The sequence below is a fragment of the Triticum aestivum genome, chromosome 3A, assembly GCF_018294505.1.
Source record: "Triticum aestivum cultivar Chinese Spring chromosome 3A, IWGSC CS RefSeq v2.1, whole genome shotgun sequence".
Classification (NCBI taxonomy): Eukaryota; Viridiplantae; Streptophyta; class Magnoliopsida; order Poales; family Poaceae; genus Triticum; species Triticum aestivum.
The window spans coordinates 626,956,091-626,981,686 of NC_057800.1; the positions used below are offsets into that span (position 1 = coordinate 626,956,091).

At 43.1% G+C, this 25,596-nt stretch overlaps 1 protein-coding gene across 1 annotated transcript; it reads right to left on the bottom strand.

The window, feature by feature from the left end:
* Positions 1-285: 285 nt before the first annotated feature.
* On the bottom strand, positions 286-4,747 carry LOC123058833 (uncharacterized). Its single transcript, XM_044481505.1, has 5 exons — positions 4,524-4,747; positions 1,431-1,598; positions 1,161-1,214; positions 904-1,041; positions 286-716 (listed from the first exon to the last, which is right to left on the bottom strand). The coding sequence occupies exons 1-5, from the start codon at positions 4,704-4,706 to the stop codon at positions 351-353; spliced, it is 909 nt and encodes a 302-aa protein (XP_044337440.1). The 5' UTR covers positions 4,707-4,747; the 3' UTR covers positions 286-350.
* Between the last annotated feature and the right edge of the window lie 20,849 nt (positions 4,748-25,596).

Genomic DNA, 25,596 nt, shown 5'->3' on the forward strand with positions numbered 1-25,596 from the left:
AATTAGTTTATAAGGATGGAAACCACATGCCATCAATTCTGGCAAGGGAGGTACGGCTATGAAGAAATGGATATTGTCGAGGGGAAACAAAATGGGGGAGAGAATGGTGAAAGAGAAACGACGATTATTGAGGGGGGGGGGCATATATTTTGATTGCTGTAAAAAAATCACCATGGCAGCGCACGAGCATTAAACTAGTTGCCTTAGGTGGATGATTCTATTGCTTCTTCACTTTATTTACGTATATGGCATACAAGGAGAGCCATAACAATTTCCTTGTCGAAATAACTTGTAAACACATTACATCTTTATTATATTATTTGGATCTCATCTCGGACTATAAAGCTTTACTACATAGTACAACCACCAGGTCCGCCATAGTAAAACATTTCGTCTACAGATAGAACGGCTCCATAGCATTTTTTGTGGGAGATAGAAGCAACAAGGCCCCCGGGCCATGGATCAATTTTGTAGCCTCTACCAGTGTCATCAACAAATCTAACATCTTGAACAGTTGCAGAATGTATCCCAGGCCAGTGGCCGCTGCCCATTGCAGGACTAGCACTCCCGGAATTAGAGAATGTGTAACCACCCCACTCTACAATATTTGCATGGTCTGCCATATTATTAAAGATACTTTTGGGCCAGAATCCAACAGCTCTAAGGCTTTGATTATCATAACCAAAGTACAACCACCAGTCACCATCATCTTTCTTCTGCAAGATAGACAACGGTAACTAAAACTTATTCCAGTAACTAGCAATACAAATGACTCTAGAATCAGAGGGTCAATTAGTGATGTCATCATCTATGCATAATTTTTTTGGACCACAGATACCTCCTTAGATAAAAATTCTTGTGGTAAATTATATTTAGTGCTTTCATTGGGTTTTAACTGCTTACCTTGAATATCTTGATTGTGATCTTAAGTTTTCCGTTTTTGTGGTCTAGCGTGACTCCTGGAGTGATAGGCGCATTTTGTACTGGCACAAAACCATCGCATTTCAAGTCATAGCATCCAGTTGACTTACACCCATCAACCTGTCATGCAACAAAAGATCATGAATTGTATGTGTATTGCTAAGAAAATGTTAACCCCAATTTTTCAAAATATTGAACACAAGAAAAAACTAAGAAATACAAAAAGTTAAACCATGTACCGTCCATCGTGTAAAGAAGTGTGTTTTGCTATCACCATATTCGGATGGGCTAACCTGCATAAAAGTAAATTAACAGTTTCTAAAAAGGTACTCCCTCTATCAAAATATTGAAGTGCAAAATCATATTATATTTTGATACAAAGGAAGTAGCTATAAAGTTTTCGCATAAATAGAATGCATTGATTTCAAAAAAGTGCAATCGTCACGGAAAAGAAAATCCATGCATTCCAAATAGGTTATGCTGGAGTAATCATCGAGGAACTAACTTACCGTCCATCCAGCTATTGCAGCATTATGACTACTGAAGTCCTTCCCTTGATTAATCACACACATGTGTGATGAGCTTATTTGGTGATTGACATTTTTCATACCATAAACATCGAACGTTGACATGCCACCGAAGAGTACAGAATCTGTGTAGTACTCAATTAGAGCATACTGTAGGAAGGCAAGATACCAGTTAATATAATACACTTCACACTACAATACTTATAATACAATGGTATATTGGAAGCTTTCTAAATCAAATCGGGAGCATTATTTTAGTTGATATCTAATTCAATTTAGGACCCTTATACTAAACCGACATTTGATCTGGGAGCAACCCCCAACTAACGAATCGTTCGATCTGGGATGGATCCTCTAGTGAACAGAAACATTCGCTAGGAGGAACTTGCAAGCGCGAACGAATACGGCCCAACAGACATTTCTCGACAGGCCTCCTTCCCAAAAGCATCATTGATTGTGATAACTAAATAAATAAGAAAAACCCAAAAAACAGTAAGAAAAAATGAAAAAAAACAGCAAGCTGGTTGGATCTGTATTTGAACACATAGATGCCATACCTAAAAAATGCCACACATCAAAATTTACAAAAAAAAATCCCATGCATTAAAAAAATCTGCCGTATCAAGAAAAACAAGAAAACGCTTAAGAATTAAGTTCATACGTGAAATCGCCATTGCTTCATAAAAAGATGATGGCAAAAAGAATATTAAGAAAATAGTCTTATGAAAACAAGCTTTCCATGGGATTTCCAAAAGATATGTTTTCTATGGTTTAAAAAAAGGATTTGGCCATTGTTAGTTAAACGAATGTATACAAAAAGAAATTTCACATGTTTTGTTCCAACAAAAGTTACCATGTTCGAAAAAATGAATGGATAAAAATTGACATGGTCAAACAAAAAAACTATGTTGCTCATAAAATAAAATTGCCATGGTTAAAAATTAAATTTAAATTGTTCCAAAAAAATGGCATGGGTTAGAAAGAGATGTAAATTTCCTAGATGACTAGTATATACATTTGACATGTCAGAATTTGAAATGCATACAATTGTTTTGGAATTTGTCATTTTGTGATTATACAACTTGCAATGTTTGGAAACCACAAAAAATGGGTTTGCATTTGAAAATGTGAGTATAAACTTTGCCAACAATCTGAAAATTACAAAAATAAACACATCATCTACATCTAAATAGGCATGACCTGAACACCTACCAGCGTCCGTGCTGTCTGGATAGGTGATCATGGTGTGCTGAATAGGTGGCGGTGGACGACTAGCGCTACCACGTTGGCCGCGGGGCCATGAGCACCCAGGCGGTCGATGGCATCAGGTAATAGATGGTCGCGCCCGATAGCGCCGTCGTGCAGCCAAGGTCGATGACCAGTCGCACACCGCTGCATCACTTCGTCCACGCAACCACCTCCTCCCACACCCACCAATCCCCCCACCCCCCGCCCCCTGCACTCCAGCTCAAGCTTGATGTGGAGCTCCTCTGCGGTAGCTCCCCACCCGTCTCCCCCGCAATCCAGCTCAAGCTCGATGTGCAGCTCCTCTGCAACAGATCCTCTACACCGCTGCCGCCGTGCGCTCCAAGCCCATGTGCAGATTCTCCGCGGCAGCTCCTCTCCGCCACCGCCGCCGTGCGCTCACGCTCGAGCTCTAGTCGCCGCTCCCCCTGTCGCAGTGCACTCTCAGCTCCCCGCACCAAATATCTCCCCCGTCGCGGCTCCTGTACACCGTCGCCTCCCCATCCCACGCTCAATCGCTGGAGTCCGGAAGGTCACCGCAGGACCGCCCAGGAACAGAGGAAGTGGAAGTGAGGGAGAGGATATGTCACAGTCTCCCGCAGAGGCAGAGGATGACGCCCCCCCCCCCCCCCCCAAGATCAGTGCAATAGATCCGACGGCAGCGAGCACGTTCACGAAAGTCCTGAGAATCTGATGTTAGATTTTTAGCAATTTTTTAGGGGAGATTTTTAGCATTTGAGTTAATTTATTTGAGTCCAAGGCAGTGGCTTTTCTCGGGATCGACTAGGCTTAGTTGTTCTGTTTAGGGCAAGTTCCTTTGTGTTGTGGTTGTAGCATTTGAGGTAGCTTGTCTTTGGATAAGCTCGTGCGTGGAGTTCATGCTACACTTGTTGTTCCCAGCGAGAAGTAGTCTTTTGTAATTATCTTCTGCCTTCTATAAAAACATGGCACGCGTTTCGCGTACTCTTGAAAGAAAAAAGACTTTTAGCATTTAATTTAATTTATTTTAGCATTTGCTTGTTCACCCACTTAATTATTAAGAAAGGCGATTAAATATTCCATAATCAGTGAGAAATTCCTTCTCCGCGGGCAAAAAATTAGGGGCAGCCATCTCTTATTTCCTAGTTTTGAATTTTGTGTTGCATCTTACTGACCATATGCAGTGCTTCTCATTCTAGATGTACCTTGCGAATCCAGTGAAATTTGAGAATCATTTTCTGCTTTGTGCTGATTGCAGCGGCGTTATTAACCCTTTTTTTAATCTGATTAGACAAGGAATGGATCAGACGTGGTTATGTGTAAAACTAGTGCATGCATACATGTGTTCTGGAATCGGGCCGCCGGGACCAACGAAAGGATCCGGTCAACCCAATTACGGAGATAGAGATAGTAGTTTTAATGGAGAACAAACAACCCTGTACGGACAGCAGGAAGAGTAGCAAATGAAAGAGAATGCCTTTCGCAAAAAAGAAAATATCAGCTATACGACCAAAACAAATAAAATTACGCAAAGACCAGCTTCCCATTTGTTTGTAAATCAAAATAAATTATGTGATTGATGAAGTCAATACGAGGTTGGAAGAGTTTCCCTTGTGTGATAAGTAATTGGGTCACATGTACTTCCTCTGTCCACAAATATAAGTCTTTCTAGATATTCTAACAGATGACTACATACGGAGCAATATGAGTGAACCTACACTTAAAATATATCTACATACATCTGTATGTTGCAGTTCATTTAAAATGTCTAAAAAAACTTATATTTAGCAACGGAGGAAATACATGTGATGCATCAAATCTAGCAATGAACATAGACAGCCTTTTACTTACATGGTTGACGCCACTGTTAGTTGTAGCTTTTCTGGGTAGCCAGCTACTATTCCAGGGTGATTGTTGCCTCATTTGATTCGTATTCTCATCATATGCGCCATGCGACGACGATATTGCACCGACTTGGGATGACCAAACAAACAAGAATACCATAAACTGTGGAAGGCGCATAGCCTGATGCATTTTGCAACAGGTATTGCGCTCAACGAAAAGTATTGTGAGGAAATTTCTAAAGCCAAGCTTTTGCATGATTTTGTTTTTAGAAAGGCACATATATATAGACTCACCAATACTACACATTCTAGAAATAATTTATTATTTTGCGTCGGATGGTAGGTGGTGGCTGGTAACCATTTGTGGTTGGCAAATAATTTATTTATTATTTTCTATTTTGTATAGATTCGAGATCTCAAGATATAAATTTCCTATCTATATACTTATTTTCGTCCTTAGATTTACAGTTGGCATATACTCCCTCGGTCCCAAAGTAGTTGTCTAAAATTTGTCTAGATATAGATGTACCGAACACTAAAACGTGTCTAGATACATCCGTATCTAAACAAATATTAGACAACTAATTCATGATGGAGGGAGTATTAGTTTGCATTTTATATAAAAGATTATAGCAAGGTTATAAATATGTTGTCCAAGAGTTTTTTTTTTTTGAGCAATCTGTTGTCCAAGAGATGAGCCGCTAGCCAACTGACTGGGCCGCATCTATTAAGGCCATTAGCTTCGGTGCACCTGTTTTGTTGATCGATCACTGACTTCAATCGGTCGAGACTTGCTAGACATTTTGACTGCTCACAACAAACAGGTGGACCGGTTGACCGCTAGCTGTTGGGACCCTTGACGAATGATCGTTGACCATTGACTCTTGAGAACAGTTCACAAATTTAAGATAATCACAAAATTGAAAAAATATCATGAGATTTAAAAAACTTCATTGATTTGTAAAAAATGTTGACGAATTCAATAATAAGTTCATGAATTTTAAAAAATTCATCGGTTTTGAGTTCACCAATTTGAAAAAGGTTCACAAATTTTGAAAACAGTCACAAATGAAAAGTGTTCACAGATTTCAAAAAGTTCATGATTTGAATGAAGTTTAAAATGTGAAGGTGTTCATGTATTTGTAAAAAGGAAAAAAGAAAAGAAAAGGTAACATGAAAAAAGAAAGCAGCAAACAGAAAATAAAACCCCGATGAAAACCCGACAAACAAATAGAAAAAATATAGTCTGGAAGGCCTAGAAATAAGAAGAAACATAAGTACTATTAGTAAGCATAGCAGGTTAGCCGTCTGAGTTGGTTAATGCGAAGGAAACAAAGAGGTTCCGAATTCGAATCTCACCACCCGCAACATTTTTTGAAGGAAACAGAGAATGTTAGCACGATGAAGGTTACTGTGTGCGCTGATCTATTCAGTGGCCTTTAACCGGCGCTCTAGGTGCCACATAGGAAATTCTCCTTTTGCCCTCCGTTGCCCCATGGACTGCGGGCGCGACTACGTTTTTTTAGACAAACTTGTCATGCTACGTGAGCCGCGTTACGTTTTTTTAGACAAACTTGTCATCCTACGTGAGCCGCGAGCTTCCCTCGCTGAAGGAATCACCCGACTGGGTTGCAGATAGCAGGCCTAGCCGCGCGGGAGCCACAGGCTGTTTTTTTCTTTCTGTTTTCTGTCCTAATTTTTTGTTATTTTTGCACTTTTTTGTACTTTAATATATATAAACGCTCAGCAAGAACACATTAAAAAAATATCAAACAAGAATTTGAAAAATGTTGAACAAATATTTGAAAAATGTTGAATAGATATTATAAATGTTGAACAAGTATTTAAAAAACATTGAATAGGTATTAAAAATGTTGAAAAGGTATTAAAAAATGTTGGACGAGTATATGAAAAATGTTGAATGAGTATTTAAAAAATGTGAACAAGAATTTGAAAAATGTTCAACAACTATTTGAATTTTTTTTAAATAAGTATTAAAAATGTTGAACTATTATTTGTAAAAAAATTAATAGGTATTAAAAGATGTTGAACGAGTATTTAAAAATGTGAACAAGTATTTAAAAATATTGAATAACTATTAAAATGTTGAACAAGTATCTGAAAGATGTTGATAAAGCGTTCGGACAATGTTGAACGTGTATACAAAAAATGTTGATCGCTTGTTACAAAAAAATTGACATGTACGAAAATGCGGAGTGAAACAAAAACAAACATAAGAAAACACACAAGAAAAACAAAAAATTAAGAAGAAAAAAGAAAACAAAAAAATGGTGAAAAAAGGAAACGAACAAGAATGAAACAAATCTGATCTGAGAAAAAAGACTGCAAAAAATGGAGAAGAAAAACCAAATGAAACAAAAGAAAACAAACAGTATTGAATAAGTTTAAAAAAATGTTGAATGAGTATTTGAAAAGTGTTGCACAAGTGTTAAAATGTGGAACAAGTATTTGAAAAGTGTCGAATAAGCGTTCATACAACGAAAAAATGAAGAAAAACGGAGAAGAAAAAAATGAAAAAACAAAAGCAAAGAAATGAAAAAAAACGGAGAAGAAAAAAAGTAAACGAAAAAAGAGAGGCGAAAACCGGCACATTATGCTTCAAGTGGGTCGTGCCCTAGCTTTTTTTTTTTGAGCATCTGTAACCTTTATTAAATCTGGATGTTCATAGGGATACAGATGATGTCGGGCGTATTTAGAAGCCACAGGTGGCGCCCGGGAGACAAAGAAGCCGCAGCTTTTGCAAGAGCGTGCGCTTCGAAATTATGCTTCCTATTCTCATGAATAAAATGGATAGTAGGAAAAAAACTAGCCCTATGGTTTATCTCACTCAAAACTGAGGCAAACTGGCAGGGGACATCTGAGCCTATCATGGAAATAACAACAGCACAATCCGAGGCCACGCATATAGAGTTGAGGTTGAGATCCATCGCCAAAGCAAGGGCTTCATTGCATGATTGTGCTTCCAGCGAGGGCGGATCCGTGAGACCCTCAAAAACTCTGGCTGAGGCTCCAAGAAAAGCTCCCGCCCTGTCACGACAGACCACAGCTGCTGCACCCCTTCTACCTGATCTGGACACGCCTCCATCAATGTTTAGCTTCGCTTCTGCATCGGTTGGAGGAAGCCAACCAGGTGATGTCGCTCTGGTCCTCGAGTTTCCCGCTGTTACATGCAGGTCCTTTGGCTTTGCATGCAAGTCCCTCATGCGTGTCTTGTGCACAGCCATGCAATCAAGATCGGACAGAAATTTGTTGATGAAAACCGAAGTGCTCAAGGGGCTTTGGTACTGCTCATCATGGATAGCACGGCGCCGCGCCCACCATATGGCCCACATTGTGATCAAAATCTGAACAACTTCTTGCTCTTTTAGAGTATCCAGTAGCCAGAACATCCACAAACGAGCATCCTCTATTTGGTTTGAGATCATTACTTCTATCAGTTCCTCATCAGCCAGAGCCCAGACACAACGTGACATATGGCAATCAAACAGAGAGTGTCTCCACGTATCCACTGTCGCTTGGCAAAGTGGGCAAGCCGCCGAGTCCGTCATCTTCCTCTCCTTCCTCACCTCGCCTGTGGGGATCGATGTCTTGGCTAGCCGCCAAGCAAAAATTTTGATTTTGGGTGGGATGCTCAAATTCCAAAGTTTGCCCCAAGACTTCTTATCTGCATCCGTATCTGAATGCCCCGGAACATGCTCCAGCCATTCCGTTCTCTGTTGCTTTGTAGTCGCCAATAAACGGTAGGCAGACCTTACTGAAAAAGTGCCTCTTCTGTCATAATGCCAGGCCCAAAAGTCAGATTGTACTCGTGTACTCAAAGGTATATTCAGGATCGCTTCCTTGTCCATTGCATAAAAGTGCTCATCGAGGACATCAATATTCCAACCCGCAGTAGTATGGTCAAGCAGCTCTGACACAAGTTGCGGTGGGTTTGGGGTCTTTGGGCACACTGGCCGTAGCTTGTGATCTCGCGGTATCCAGTTGTCCTGCCAAATGCTCGTCTCACTTCCGGTGCCGATCCTTTTGATGATTCCCAATTTCAGGGTGTCACACCCCTCATGAATGGAGCGCCACACTTGAGACGGATTACTTCCCAGCCCAGCTTCCAGAACGGTGCAGTTAGGATAATATACAGCCTTTAATATGCGCGCACTTAGCGAATCAGGCTCTTGCAGTAGGCGCCAGGCTTGACGGGCAAGCAAGGCTAAGTTAAAAAGCTCGATGTCGCGAAAGCCCATGCCTCCCATAAACTTCGGTTGCGTCATGACTTCCCACGAGACCCATGCAGTTTTCCTTTCTCCCTTCTTAGATCCCCACCAAAACTTCCGAAGCATGCCGTTAATATGAAGGCATAGGCCCCTCGGTAGTTTGAAGCACGCCATTGAATATGTGGGAATCGCTTGCGCCACAGATTTTATGAGAACTTCTTTGCCCCCCACCGAAAGGGCCTTTTCCATCCACCCTTGGACATGCTTCCAATCCTGTCCTTTAGGTACTTAAAGGATCCCTCTTTAGCTCTACCAACATCCGAGGGGAGCCCTAAGTATTTCTCTGATAATTGTTCATTATTGACATCCAGGACTCGCATAACATCTTTCCTCAAGTCCCCAGAGCACCCCTTACTGAAAAAGATTGATGACTTATCTTTGTTAATCCGTTGTCCCGACGCATCACAATATCTCTGGAGTAAAACATTGACCCGTGTTGCCATCTCGGGTGTAGCGTCAAAAAAGAGCAAGCTGTCATCAGCAAAGAGGAGGTGATTAACAATTGGAGCATCGGGAGCTACCTGGATGCCATGGATACTCTCCCCTGGTACCGAAGATTTCAACAAAGATGAGAGGCCTTCTGCCGCCAACAGAAACAGATAGGGCGAATTGGGGTCCCCCTGTCGTAAGCCTCGGGTTGGCTTGAATTCCTCTAACTTGCCTCCATTAAACATAACTGAAAAAGAAACAGAAGTAACACACCTCATGATAGTTTCGGTGAACCGAGGGCTGAAACCTAGTTTCAACATTACTGCCTTCAAATATGGCCACTCGATTCTGTCATAGGCCTTCATCATATCGAGTTTTAGAGCACAGAATCTGTTTCCCTTCAACTTCCTTGTTTTCATATAGTGTAGACACTCATAAGCAGAGATGAAATTGTCGGTGATTAGACGACCAGGTACAAATGCAGATTGTTCCTCTGAAATGATTTCGGGGAGAATGAGTTTGAGCCGGTTAGCCAATACCTTTGAAGCAATCTTGAAGATCACATTGCATAGGCTTATCGGTCGGAACTGTGCTAAATTTTTTGGACTAGCAATCTTGGGAATAAGAACGATGAAAGTTTTGTTTATCTCCTCCGGTGAATCATCACCACTCAGAACACGCAGCACCATATCGGTTACCTCCTCACCACATAAATCCCAGTGACGTTGGAAAAAGTGAGCGGGAAAACCATCGGGCCCGGGGGCCTTTGTCGGGAACATTTGGAAGAGTGCAGACTTCACCTCTTCCTTGGTATAAGGGGCGTTCAACATAGTGTTCATTTGGCCATTTACTTTAACCGGTATGTGAGAGAGAACCTCTTCCAATCCAATGGTATCTTGCGAAGCATATAAGTTCTCGTAAAAGCTAGTTGCCATTGCTGCCATCTCCTCCTGATCGGACGTCATTGATCCATCAGCTCTCTGAAGCTCCATAATGTGATTTTTGGCTTTCCTTGCACTAGCTTTTTTGTGAAAAAATTTCGTATTGCTGTCCCCTTCAGCGAGCCATTGTATGCGGGCCCTTTGACGCCACATGATCTCTTCCCGACAACACAGCTCGACCATGCGAGCTTCAACTTCCTCCTCTTCCGTACTTGGTCCGACGCGCATGGGTGCCGCTCGCAATTCCTCAAGTTTCTTGCGTAGTTGTCTGAGTTCATGTCGAACTGAACCAAAAGTGTGGCGCCCCCACTGTTGTAGATCTGTCGCTAAATTGGCTAGCTTCTCTGAAAAATCAAAAACTGACTGAGCCACGGCTTTGGATTTCCATGCATTCTCCAAAACAGACCCGAACCGACCATCTCGTTCCCACATGCATTCATACCGGAAGGGCCGCTGGGCTGCCCGGACACTCTCACTGACTAGATCAGTCGCCAACAGGATTGGGGAGTGGTCGGACTTGGCCGCCGTAAGATGCTCTACACTGGCAAGAGGGAAAAGGGTGGACCAAGAAGCAGACGCAAGTGCCCTGTCGAGACGAACTCTACAGTAATGACCACCAGAAACTTTCTTCTCCCATGTCCAGTCCAGGCCCTTATAGCCCAAGTCCGCAAGGGCACATAAATCAGTTGCCTCGCGGAAAGCCTCCATCTGCGCACTATCTCTCTCATGTACTCCCATCTGCTCTTCTTTCCTGAGAATTTCATTGAAGTCCCCTATACACAGCCACGGCAGAGTGCTTTCGCCTCGCAAACGCGTCATCATATCCCACGTCTTATAGCGTAGGCTTCTATTTGCTTCCCCATAAAAACACGAGAGCCGCCATTGTTCCTTCAATGGTTCCTTAACCCATGCATCCACATGATACCGAGAAAAGTTTTTTATTGAAACATCCAGAGAATTTTTCCAAAAGATACATATGCCGCCACTGCGGCCTGAACTACCAACTCCAAAACTGAAATCAAAACCTAACGAAAAACGAAGACCTTCAACACGATTCTTCGGCAGTTGAGTTTCCACTAAGCAAAGAAACATCGGCGAACTCCTCTCCACGAGATCGCGGAGTTCTCTGACCGTCGCAGGGTCGCCAATCCCGCGACAGTTCCAGCATAATATTTTCATTGGGCCTGGCGGCGCCCCGGCTCGGAGCCCGCCAATAACGCCATCTTATTATCCTTCTTCGGTGAGGAACCTTTCTTAGCTTTCTTTGACTCCCTTGGGGACACATACACCGGTGGAGGCGGTGGTGTATCAGACGTACTAGCATGTACAGCACTTGCAGCTCCTTTCTGTGTCAGCCCTAGCGCTTGGTTTTGATCGGTGATGTTTGCGTTTGTCCCCGTAGTGCTTGAAACTTCAGGCATGTTGCTACTAGCGTTAAGAACAACATTCAGATTACGCCGTGCCGCTGGCTCCTCAGACGAGCTAAGGCCAGTTGTGGGTTTCAGAGGGCTAGTAACATCAGCATCTGTATCATCTCCATCTTCAAAGCCGGCATCCTGGGATGACCTTTTGCGCGGCCCCTCCTGGTTGCTTGATGGGGCTCTCTCCCGCCCAGTTCCGGCTCTGCCACGGCCCCGGGCCCAGCTCCCTCGAGTGGAACGACCATACTGCTGTTGATCAGGGGCCACCTCCTTGCGTTGGGCGAGCATCCAGCTTCCAAACTGCCTCTGTTTTGGTTCCCACACCCCGTCTCCGCATTCTTCATGGTTGTGCCCCATGAAACCGCATACCTGACAAAAGTAAGGGATCTTCTCATATTTGACTGGGAGGAAACGACGCCCCTCACCCGTGACATTCAATGGCGTAACTCTGGTCAGGGGCTTGTTAACCAGCACTCTTGCGCGAACTCTGACATAATCTCCCTCATAGTAGAGCTTCGGAGCAAGTACCACCTCCTTAACTCTGCCAATTCGGCGAGCAAGTTGATCCACAATTTCTGTTTTACGATACAGATCAGGTATATTATGGATTTGTGCCCAAACATAGAGACCATCAAAGACCACTGATTCCGGGTCTGACTTGCCATCGTAATCCTCGATCAAAAGACCCATCCCCTTGAACAGCCATGGGCCGCCATGAACGACCTTCTTCCAGTCTCCCAAACAGAACATCTGGAACACAAACAGATTGTCGCCTGCCTCTCTGAACTTCGGCACCTGCGCTAGTCCCCAGATCGATTTCAGTGTCTCGAACATAGCAGTGGAACTAAAACGGCGCATCGTGTTCAGCTTCCCGATGGCCATCCACCGTGCCTCCGCCTCAAATTTCCTCAACTCCTCCTCGCCTACGACCACGTCATCCAACTCCTCGTCCTTCAGATCGAGGTGCTGAAGCATCTCCTCCAAGTTCTTCCCTGTCCAGCCGGCCGTCGATGAAGATCCTCCCGGAGTCGCCATCTAGGGTTAGACCAGGTAGCAACCCCGCGTGGAGAAAGAGGCTCCAATCCTATCCTCCCAGCAGCAGCCCAGGGAGGGGTGCGCTAGCAGGGGGAGGACCGGCAGCCGGGTAAAAAACTCACAACGTCGATGAGATCGCCGTCGGAGGACGAGAAACCCTAAACGAGAGGGTACAATAGGTCTTCTCCTCGTTCGTGCCCTAGCTATTATCACGAACTCCTGGCGTTGCGCGGTGGTTAGTGTGTTGTGTTTGTTCGTGCCCTGGTACTTCCCTTTTTCTGCGTGAACATGGGCCAGCCCAATAAACGATCACCCAGGAAAACCTTGACGTGATCGAACGCTCGCGCGTCGCTTAATGCGACAAATAGTCGCTACACTGGACTGCTTCCTGGAACCGGGCAGATGCCAGGCCTCCAGGGCCTCGAGGCAAGCTCAGCACCTTGTTTACCCGCCGATGGGTCACCCCCGATGTATTTCTACGCCTCCCGGACTTTGTTTTTTCGGGTTTTCATCGGTTTTTTACTCGGGTTTTTATTTTATGTTCCTGCTTTCTTTTTTCATGTTACCTTTTCTTTTCTTTGTTCCCTTTTACAAATACATGAACACCTTCACATTTGAAACTTCATTCAAATCATGAACTTTTTTTAAGTCCGTGAACATTTTTTATTTTGTGATTGTTTTCAAAATCTGTGAACCTTTTTCAAATTGGTGAACTCACAATTGATGAACTTTTTTAAAATTCGTGACCTTATTATTGAATTCGTCAACTTTTTTTCAAATTGATGAACTTTTTTCAATCTCATGAACTTTTGTTATTTTGTGATTATCTCAAATTTGTGAATTGTTCTCAAGAGTCAATGGTCAACGATCATTCGTCAAGGGTCCCAACGGCTAGCGCTCAACCGGCCTACCTGTCAGTTGTGAGCAGTCAAAATGTCTAGCGAGCCTCGATCAATTGAAATCAGCGATCCATCGACAAAATAGGTGCACCGAAGCTAATGGCCTTAATAGATGTGGTCCACTCAGTTGGCTAGCGGGTGTGAGATGGAGAATTCGGCGCTGAAGGCGTCGAATAGATGCTCCCGGTGAGAGGACATCTTGGAGTGCAGGCCAAGGAACCCTTCGTACGAGATCGATTACGAAGCTTGTAAACCCGAGTTCTCGCTCCCTTTATAAGGCGAGTGAAAGAGAATGGTGCCCCATATTTGGTTTTGGTAACTAATGACAATATCTATGGGCTAATGGTTGCTTTGATTTATACTTGAAGGGTTTGTCCATAGGCATGGCTAGAATACCATTTTTTGTCTATTGGTTTCAAGGTTAATTATAAGAAAGATATTATATGTTGACCAGACTGTTATTCAAGGAGTTATCCGGAGATTGGTCATGTGATAATTTACCTTTAAGACATCATCTTAATGAAGAGGGAAGATAATATACATGGTTGATCATGTCAAAGTACAAAGAATGGATTCAAGTTGATCAACACACAAAGCATAGAAAATATACTGAGTGGGATTAAGTAATCCCATGGTATGGTAAGCATTCTCCATAGATGCTTTGTGATCTAAACCATGATCTTTTTTTGGAGTTACTTTGTGGGGTTATGTATTTTTTATGGGCTTGTTTCAAAAGGAAGATCTCATATAGCCCATTGAGGATGACCTCAATGTTGGGAAACGTTGCATGGAAATGTTCCTTCGGTATCGTCTATCACGCCATGTTCTTACATCAAAGTACTACTGTTGTGTAACCTACAACAATCACTTATCATAAGACACATTTGACTTGGGAGTGTGATATACGTTACATCTCGCATTCTTTTCTAGCTTGTACTACTTCTAATTTGTTGAAATGGCACTTATGACGAGATGGTTTTAACTTGGTAGAGTGATATTCGTTGCATCTTTCATATGGTGCCTAGCTTTCATTGCTTCTAATTTGTTGAAATACCTTCTCCTTAGTTTACACATCATAGTTGTGAATATGCAATGTTGTCCTTTTTTTTCTTACACATTCAATCGTCCTATCATGCGGCTGCCTTACATTAAAGTAGTGCTCATCAACATCCTGCATAAATGAGTTCTGAAAAGCGAATTTTTATTCATGTTTCTTGTGGGTTTGACTTGACAAGGAAATACAATTAAGAAATAGGAAGGAAAAAATAAGGCAGGGACTGATGGCGGCCTTCCGGCGAAACTGGCATCCCAGGTGCTTTCTCTAGCTTCGCGGTGTGATATTGTCTTACATGTTGCATACAGTGTTTCACTTGTATTGCTTGTAATTTGATTAAATTACTTCTGCTTAGTTTACACAAATAGTTGTGAATATGCCATGCCGTCCTATTTGTCATACATATTCCATCCTCGTATCATGTGTTTGCCTTACATCAAGGTAGTGATTGTTAGTATCATGCATGAATGAGTTATGAAGAGTGAATTTTATTGCTTTTTCTTGTCGGTTTTACTTGACAATGCAAATCAATAAAGCAGAAGGAAATTAGCAAGGTAGTGGATAAAGGTGCTTCTTCCAAACGGAGGGCCTCTCCACATTCTACTTGGCCATCCCCCCAACAAGATTTGGAAGACAAGACATGCATAGACACTCAAAGTAGCTGTGTTGATGATGAGCATGTCCCCCTTGTCCACCATCACAGGTGCTCCCTCTAACATGACATTGTTATATGTGGTTGCATGTTATGTATGGTGTCTAGCTTGTATTGATTCTAATATTTTTGAATTCCATCTACTTAATAAGACATGTGTTCCTGTTTCTAGAACATACAATATTTGTCAATCACACCATGTTCTTACATCAAAGTACTACGGTTGTGTAACCTGCAACAATCACTTTTCACAAGACACGTTTAATTTGGGAGTTTGATATAGTTTACATATCGCATTATTTTCTAGCTTGTACTACTAATTTGTTGAAATGGTAGTAATGACGCGAGAGTTTTAACTTGGTAGAGTGATATTAATTGTGTCTTACATATGGTGTCTAGCTTTCATTGCTTCTAATTTGTTGAAATGCCTTCTGCTTAGTTTACACATAATAAGTTGTGAATATGCAATGTTGTGCATATGCAATGGCACTAATGACGAGAGACTTTTAACTTAGTAGTGTGATGTTGTTTGCATCTTGCATATGATTTATTTCTTGTACTGCTTCACATTTGTTTAAACGCCAGCTATGACGACACATTGTTAACTTGGCAGAGCGATATTTGTAGCATCTTTCATATGGTGTCTACCATCCATTGCATTGCTTCTAATTTATTGAAATGCCTTCTTCTTAGTTTACACATCATAGTTCTGATTATCTCATGGCGTCCTGTTTTCCGTACATATTACATCCTCCTATCATGTGGTTGTCTAACATCAAAGTTCAGTTCGTCTGTATCACGCATCAATTTGGTCTGAAGAACTAATTTTTTTATTCCTTTTTCTTGCCGGCTTGACTTAACATGGCACAGAGAAAGAAGAAGGAACACAGAATGACAGGGGGTGGTGTTAGTAGTAAGGACACACGGAAAGGGAAGCGGAAGAATTATGCAGATTCTGCTGGTACTGATGATGCAATAGAAGGTCAAAGTCCAGCGGAAAATTTTACAAACGCGGTATCACGTGCTACACGAGCTACAAAACAAGCCAAACAGAAACTAATAGCTGCCACCAAACAAGCAGTGACAGCCCTAGTTGTTGCAACACCTCCCACAGTACCACCAGCTGCACGAGTTACTCGTTTGTCAACTCAGCTAGCAGCACGTTCACAAGCTCCCTTCCCTCCTGACACTACTTCCGAAGCACTCTTGACACATGACGAATTGGCAAGATCAGATGAACCTTGTGAGCTTCAACAACAAGAAGGTAGTTGCTGGAGTCAAGTTACAGTTGCATGCTTCTTTATATGTAGTCTCACAGTTTGATGTGCACTAACACTTCCTATGTTCGTTGTTGGACTAGCACCTAGGCGCAAGAGGAAACAAACATCAGGGATAATGCTCGATAGGTTAACTAAATCTAGAGGAGGATAATGCTCGATAGCTTGCACCCATGTTTTCAAGTCTGCTCTGCGACAGTATCAATATAACTTGAGGAAAACTCACTTTGAAGGCAAAGCTAACAGTGAACTTGCCCAAACATCTCTAGTGGAAAATATATCGGATGGAGACTGGAGAGGCCTCGTTAAACACTGCTCTGATCCAAAGTATTAAGTACGTTATATGTATGTGATCAGATCACATGTTGAACTCGTATTTACACATGTGCCTCACAAATCTATCAGGTGAACTATTCAAAGAACAAGGCCAACCGTATGAAAGTGAAATTCCAACAGATGACAAGATCTCGTAGCTATATTGCACACTGTGAGGCTCTTGTAATTAGCTGTTGTTTCACTCTTTTCGTTGTGCCATATTATCATATCTATATTGACTTGTTCCAAATGTAGTGGAAAGCCCGCAAGGACCAAAAAGTACCCGAACCAAATGCAATGGAAATCTTCAAGGGCTGTGACACCAGCAAGATGAAGGGCATGACTACACCAGTCAAAGCCGCTATTGTAAGTCCTTAATCCTCATGCCTTTTAACTACTACTTACTCTGACTCGTGCATTGAACTGCACGGTTTGCAACCAATGTCTATTACTCTTTTCAATTTTATACACAATTGTCTTGGTGTATCATTGCACCTTACAAGGTTTAAAAGAGAGGATTGATGTTCCTTTGATCTTGATCTGTAATCTAGTTCCATGATGGACTTGCCCATACAATTGCATGTTTGTCTGTTCTCGGTTGTTTTGTGATATGAATGATGTTATACTATGCTTACCGTATTATAAACTTTGTCTCTTTATTCTTAGCTGTCAATACAATGTGAAGAAATAGACAATACATTAGCCATGGTACATGGTCATATGTTTGGAACTTGGTTTTATTATGTACTTTGCAATAAAATACAACTAATATTTTACACGGATTCACCAGAATAAGTTATATATATAGACCAAATCTATTTTGTTTGTTTTTGCTGCCTCCTTAATATCTTCGGTTTTGCTACTACTAATGTAAAAACTCAACTTTTCAGCAAGCTATGGAAAAATGGTGGAACCCCCACCTTCTAAAGGTGACGAGGCAACTATAACCACAATGTCACCTCTTGCTGCAATGGGTCAGTACATGTCCACTAACAGTGCGAAAATACGTTCCTGCGTAATACTGGGTTGGTTGTTAAGGCAATCTCGTCCAAACTGCCTCATGATCAAGATATGCAAGCTCAAAACAATGTTATATCCGCGCTCCAGACACAAGTCCATTCCCTAATAAAGACCCTTTGTGAAACAAGGACAGCTATTGTTCGATGTTGTCAAGATATGCATGGTTTTGAAACCAGACTATTAGACATTTGCTATGTTGTTCAGGAGCCTAGGATAAATGAAGGCGAAGGTTATGGTGCTCCATCAGACAGTACAACATGAAAATGTAATAGTCAGGTCAAATGAACTAAGCTTCTGGTGGTTCATTTATCTGCCAGACTGTTAACTTTTATGTCAACCTTCCTTTTGTTTAATGGTTGTAATTTGTTTTGTTGCGATACAAAATTTGTTCTTAATGTGCAGCCATCGACTAAAGAAAACAACAAGCCATTTTTGTGTAGTGTAGGGTGTTCCCTATATTTGCACTGGTGGCGAACTTTGATGCCCAGTGGATGTAATATGTGCAATCGCCTTAATAGCCTAGCGTTAGTTTCAGGCTTATTTATGTGATAGCCTTGCTTATTAGGGATGATAGACTACTCATATTAATAAGGAATTCCTTCTTTTCTGGATCCCATTTGGACAGAACTCCAAAGTTAAGCATGCTTAGCTTGGAGTAATTCCAGGATGGGTGACCGACCGGGAAGTTGCTCCCGGGTGCACACGAGTGAGGACAAAGTGTGCATAAAAGACTAGTATTGATCTGTGAGGCCAGTCTAGATCCCGCTAGAAGTAACGACCACCGACGGGTGTGTCCGGGGTGTTACAATTTATTTCCTAGTCTTCTTTTTCCCTTGTTTGCTAGTGGCCGCAACAACCATGGGCCATATACGGACCGTGGTAACCTTGACCCCGCTACAGGCCATAGGATCCATGGGCCTCCTACGAGCCGTCGGATAAATCGGCCTCCAACGGGCCATAGAATTGGTGGGACTTGGGCCATCAGATAAATGGGTCCACATGGGCCATAAATGGGCGTAATTGGTAGGGGCCAGCATGGTAACGGGCCGTTAACAGGCGGAAGACAACAAAGGCTTAATTCTAACACAGGCATAACAGGTCGTTAATGGGCCAGAATATAGGACGGGCTCGAAACGGCGCAACGGGTTAACAGGACACAAACAGGCCGATTCTAACCATGGGCCGAATTTGTCCCATTAGGGGAACAGGCCAGTAACGGGTCAGAAGTAATCGAGGGTCGGAAAGGAGCCCAAGAACGTATGGGCCGTCAGTAGGCCGAAAGCTAAAAACGAGCTGGAACGGCCCATGTGAATCATGGGCCGTTAATGGGTACAAAGAAATTTACTGTTCATTATGGGCCAGGGTCATCGTGGGCCACTAAAGGGCCTAAAGATACGAAAGGCCTCATATGGGCCGAAAGACGTCGTGGGCCATACATGGGCCCAAAGTGAAACGGGCTGGTGTTATATTCGACGGCCCACATGACGCTATTGGGCCGATTTAGGGAAGGCCCTAACGGGACCATTAACATGCTTTTCATGGGTCGGCCCGCTAACTTTTGACCAAGTCAAACGGGCCGGCCTTTGTAAGCTAAATGGGCCAGTCTTGGGCTGTCACGTGTCGACATATCATAGGCACCTATTTGACCATTGACGAGCTGACACGTGTTTCCTTCGGAAAATCCCCATTGGTCTGGTCTGTTAACGGGTTATCAGATCCAAAACCGGACCCGATAGCTTAACACGACCCTTACGGTGGATGCCATGTGTCAGTTACCCTTGACAAAAGCACTTCCATGACATGTCATTTATCATCATGGAAGTGAACACTTCCGTGATGTTAACTTTGGTATTGTCATGGAACACTTCTATGATAGCACAGATATGACTATCTTAATTCTTTCATAAAATCCTCATGGATGTACATACATGACGGAAAACGTGACCTATTGTGACAAACACGTATCATCACAGAAGTGTACTTTTTTGTAGTGTTACCACGGGCGAGGTGTCTCCTGCAGGGCCATCGACATCCTCATCCATGTTCGTGGCCTCGTCATAGTCTAATACGTCGGTTAAATTGTCGATCATAGCGACTAGTTGCTAGTTGGGATGTAGATTTCTCAATCGTTGGCTTTAAGTCCGACCTGATCATAGACCAAAGTATTACCGTCCGAGATGGACATGCTCTGGATACAATCAAGCATCTCATTGAGGTGAGACTATTCTTTGAGATTTATCATTCTATTGTAAGCTAGGCTGACTCGAAGTACGCCCGGAGTGTAACTTGACATGTCTTTGGCGTGAAGGGGCTATGTGTTCTACGCCGAGGTCAGCTCTGATCCTGACATAATCTTCGAAGTGGGAGCCGGATCTGTTTCTGGACTAGAAACCAAGAGGGGACCGCCTGGTGTAGTTATGTAGGGGTCTCTAGCAACGCCACGATAGAGATTGGTCCCGGAGTCAAGTCTTCGTGGCCACATGAGTTCTTGATTTGGAAGGGGGCCCGTCCCGATAATACGAGCTTGCCTCGGGAATCCATAGTGTACTCGAGGCCGCCAAAGGTCACGATCTGACCAGGGGCGTAGTTCTTGACAGAGGCCAGATGACCTGTCAAGTCAGCGCAAAAGACCATGCTGCCGAACACAAAAAGCTAGTCAGGGGCGAAAACGCTCCCGAGGCCATTGGAGAAGTTGATCTACATATGAGCAATCGATCCTTCTAGTGATCGCACAATGGAACTCTCAAGGAAAGCACCAGTGTCGGTGTCAAACCGGCAGACCTCGAGGTAGGGGGTCCCGAGCTGTGGATCTTGGATCGAGGGTAACATGAACAAAGGAGACGATGTTTTTACCCATGTTCTGGCTATGGATCTTGATGGAGGTAAAACCCTACGTCGTGCTCTTGTTTATATTGATGGAGATGGATCAAGTACAAAGTAGATCTACCTCGAAATTGTAATGTGTGGTCTAACTCTAGGGCTAGGTGAATGATTTTGTGTTGATGTCCCCTCTACAAGGTAAACCCTATGGCTTATATACACGCCAGGGAGGGCATCTAGGGTTACAAGGTCGGTGGCTAAGAGCTAGGCGGCGACAGAGATCTTCGAGTATACGTCAAGTCTTCGGGGGAGGCAATCTTGATCACACCTCTAGCATGTGGCCTCCGGGGTCCACCTTGACTACAAATGAGGGCTTGCCAACCCATCCCGAGGAGAGTGGGCCGGCTGGGTTAGTACCCCCTTATCCAGGACAACGTCACCCCTGCCAGAACTCTATGTCTGCGTCACTTCTAGCACTCCAGCAGGGCTCCACCCCGCTTCTCCTCTGGCACCGTTCAACCCCCGTCCTCCAATAACCCCATTGGGTACCATCCGCTACTACTATACTCACCATGCTCGACAACTGTTCGATGAATCATCGGAGCTAAAAACATTCTCCCATTCTTCTTTCTAGCAATTGATTCCGATTTGGAGTACATATAGGAGCACTATGTTGAGTCATGCGGCATGGAGTACTGAAGGAAATATGCCCTAGAGGCAATAATAAAGTTATTATTTATTTCCTTATATCATGATAAATGTTTATTATTCATGCTAGAATTGTATTAACCGGAAACATAATACATGTGTGAATACATAGACAAACATAGTGTCACTAGTATGCCTCTACTTGACTAGCTCGTTGATCAAAGATGGTTATGTTTCCTAACCATAGACATGAGTTGTCATTTGATTAACGGGATCACATCATTAGGAGAATGATGTGATTGACTTGACCCATTCCGTTAGCAGAGCACTTGATCGTTTAGTTTGTTGCCATTGCTTTCTTCATGACTTATACATGTTCCTATGACTATGAGATTATGCAACTCCCGTTTACCGGAGGAACACTTTGTGTGCCACCAAACGTCACAACATAATTGGGTGATTATAAAGGTGCTCTACAGGTGTCTCCGAAGGTACTTGTTGGGTTAGCGTATTTCGAGATTAGGATTTGTCACTCCGATTGTCGGAGAGGTATCTCTGGGCCCTCTCGGTAATGCACATCACTATAAGCCTTGCAAGCATTGTGACTAATGAGTTAGTTGCAAGATGATGTATTATGGAACGAGTAAAGAGACTTGCCGGTAATGAGAGTGAACTAGGTATTGAGATACCGACAATCGAATCTCGGGCAAGTAACATACCGATGACAAAGGGAACAACGTATGTTGTTATGCGGTCTGACCAATAAAGATCTTCGTAGAATATGTGGGAACCAATATGAGCATCCAGGTTCCGCTATTGGTTATTGACCGGAGACGTGTCTCGGTCATATCTACATAGTTCTCGAACCCATAGGGTCCGCACGCTTAAAGTTCGATGACAGTTATATTATGAGTTTATTTGTTTTGATGTACCGAAGGAGTTCGGAGTCCCGTATGAGATCGGGGACATGACGAGGAGTCTCGAAATGGTCGAGACGTAAAGATCAATATATTGGACGACTATATTCGGACATCGGAAAGGTTCTGCGTGATTCGGGTATTTTCGGGAGTACCGGGGAGTTACGGGAATTCGTATTGGGCCTTAATGGGCCATACGGGAAAGGAGAGAAAGGCCTCAAAGGGTGGCTGCACCCCTCCCCATGGGCTGGTCCGAATTGGACTAGGGAGGGGGGCGCCCCCTTCCTTTCTTCTCCTTTTCCCCTCCCTTTCCTTCTCTCCTACTCCTACTACTTGGAAGGGATCCTAGTTCTACTAAGAAAGGGGGAATCCTACTCCCGGTGGGAGTAGGACTCCCCTAGGGCACGCCATAGAGAGGGTCGGCCCCTCCCCTCCTCCACTCCTTTATATACGTGGCCAGGGGGCACCCCATAGACACAACAATTGATCTCTTGATCTCTTAGCCGTGTGCGGTGCCCCCCTCCACCATAATCCACCTCGATCATATCATAGCGGTGCTTAGGCGAAGCCCTGCATCGGTAGGACATCATCATTGTCACCATGCCATCATGCTGACGAAACTCTCCCTCAACACTCGGCTGGATCGGAGTTCGAGGGACGTCATCGAGCTGAACGTGTGCTGAACACGGAGGTGTGTGCGTTCGGTACTTGATCGGTCGGATCGTGAAGATGTATGACTACATCAACCGCGTTGTGCTAATGCTTCCGCTTTCGGTCTACGAGGGTACGTGGACACACTCTCCCCTCTCGTTGCTATACATCACCATGATCTTGCATGTGCGTAAGAATTTTTGTGAAATTACTACATTCCCCAACAGTGGCATCCGAGCCAGGTTTTATGCGTTGATGTTATATGCACGAGTAGAACACAAGTGAGTTGTGGGCGATATAAGTCATACTGTTTACCAGCATGTCACACTTTGGTTCGGCGGTATTGTTGGATAAAGCGGCCCGGAGCGACATTACGCGTACGCTTACGCGAGACTGGTTCTACCGACGTGCTTTGCACACAGGTGGCTGGCGGGTGTCAGTTTCTCCAACTTTAGTTGAACCGAGTGTGGCTATGCCCGGTCCTTGCGAAGGTTAAAACATCACCAACTTGACAAACTATCGTTGTGGTTTTGATGCGTAGGTAAGAACGGTTCTTGCTCAGCCCGTAGCAGCCACGTAAAACTTGCAACAACAAAGTAGAGGACGTCTAACTTGTTTTTGCAGGGCATGTTGTGATGTGATATGGTCAAGACGTGATGAGATATAAGTTGTTGTATGAGATGATCATGTTTTTGTAACCGAGTTATCGGCAACTGGCATGAGACATATGGTTGTCGCTTTATTGTATGCAATGCAATTGCGCTGTAATGCTTTACTTTATCACTAAGCGATAGCGATAGTCGTGGAAGCATAAGATTGGCAAGACGACAACGATGCTATGATGGTGATCAAGGTGTCGCACCGGTGATGATGGTGATCATGACGGTGCTTCGGAGATGGAGATCACAAGCACAAGATGAGGATGGCCATATCATATCACTTATATTGATTGCATGTGATGTTTATCTTTTATGCATCTTATCTTGCTTTGATTGATGGTAGCATTATAAGATGATCTCTCACTAAATTTCAAGATAAAAGTGTTCTCCCTGAGTGTGCACCGTTGCCAAAGTTCGTCGTGCCCAGACACCACGTGATGATCGGGTGTGATAAGCTCTACGTCCATCTACAACGGGTGCAAGCCAGTTTTGCACACGCAGAATACTCAGGTTAAACTTGACGAGCCTAGCATATGTAGATATGGCCTCGGAACACTGAGACCGAAAGGTCGAGCGTGAATCATATAGTAGATATGATCAACATAGTGATGTTCACCATTGAAAGCTACTCCATTTCATGTGATGATCGGTTATGGTTTAGTTGGTTTGGATCACGTGATCACATTGAAGATTAGAGGGATGTCTATCTAAGTGGGAGTTCTTAAGTAATATGATTAATTGAACTTTAATTTATCATGAACTTAGTCCTGGTAGTATTAGCATATCTATGTTGTAGATCAATTGCTCACGATATTGCTCCCTGTTTAATTTTTTTTATATATTCCTAGAGAAAACTATGTTGAGAAATGTTAGTAGCAATGATGCGGATTGGATCCGTGATCTGAGGATTAACCTCATTGCTGCACAGAAGAATTATGTCCTTGATGCACCGCTAGGTGACAGACCTATTGCAGGAGTAGATGCAGATGTTATGAACGTTTAGCTAGCTCAATATGATGACTACTTGATAGTTTAGTGCACCATGCTTAACGGCTTAGAATCGGGACTTCAAAGACGTTTTGAACGTCATGGACCATATGAGATGTTCTAGGAGTTGAAGTTAAATATTTCAAGCAAATACCCGAGTTGAGAGATATGAAGTATCCAACAAGTTCTATAGCTAAAAGATGGAGGAGAATAGCTCAAGCAGTGAGCATGTGCTCAGATTGTCTGGGTACTACAATCGCTTGAATCAAGTGGGAGTTAATCTTCCAGATAAGATAGTGATTGACAGAATTCCCTAGTCACCATCACCAAGTTAGTAGAACTTCGTGATGAACTATGATATGCAAGGGATAATGGAAACGATTCCCAAGCTCTTCGTAATGCTGAAATCAACGAAGGTAGAAATCAAGAAAAATATCAAGTGTTGATGGTAGACAAGACCACTAGTTTTAAGAAAAGGGCAAAGGGAAGAAGGGGAACTTCAAGAAGAAGGGCAAGCAAGTTGCTGCTCAAGTGAAGAAGCCCAAGTCTGGTCCTAAGCCTAAGACTAAGTGCTTCTACTGCAAAGGGACTAGTCACTGAAAGCGGAACTTCCCCAAGTATTTGGCGGATAAGAAGGATGGAAAAGTGAACAAAGGTATATTTCATATACATATTAGTGATGTGTATTTTACTAGTGTTCATAGCAACCCCTTAGTATTTGATACTGGTTCAGTTGCTAAGAGTAGTAACTCGAAACGGGAGTTGCAGAATGAACAGAGACTAGTTAAGGGTGAAGTGATGATGTGTATTGGAAATGGTTCCAAGATTGATATGATCATCATCGCACACTCCCTATACTTTCAGGATTAGTGTTAAACCTAAAATAAATATTATTTAGTGTTTGCATTGAGCATGAATATGATTGGATCATGTTTATTGCAATACGGTTATTCATGTAAGTTAGAGAATAATTGTTGTTCTGTTTACATGAATAAAACCTTCTATGGTTATACACCCAATGAAAATAGTTCATTGGATCTCAATCGTAGTGATACACATATTCATA

Coding starts and splice junctions, on each gene's coding strand:
- LOC123058833 (XM_044481505.1), bottom strand. CDS start 4,706: ATGCATCAGGCTATGCGCCTTCCACAGTTTATGGTATTCTTGTTTGTT. Junction 1,599..4,523: donor CTAACAGTGGCGTCAACCAT/GTAAGTAAAAGG, acceptor GCCTTCCTACAG/TATGCTCTAATTGAGTACTA. Junction 1,215..1,430: donor CTGCAATAGCTGGATGGACG/GTAAGTTAGTTC, acceptor ACTTTTATGCAG/GTTAGCCCATCCGAATATGG.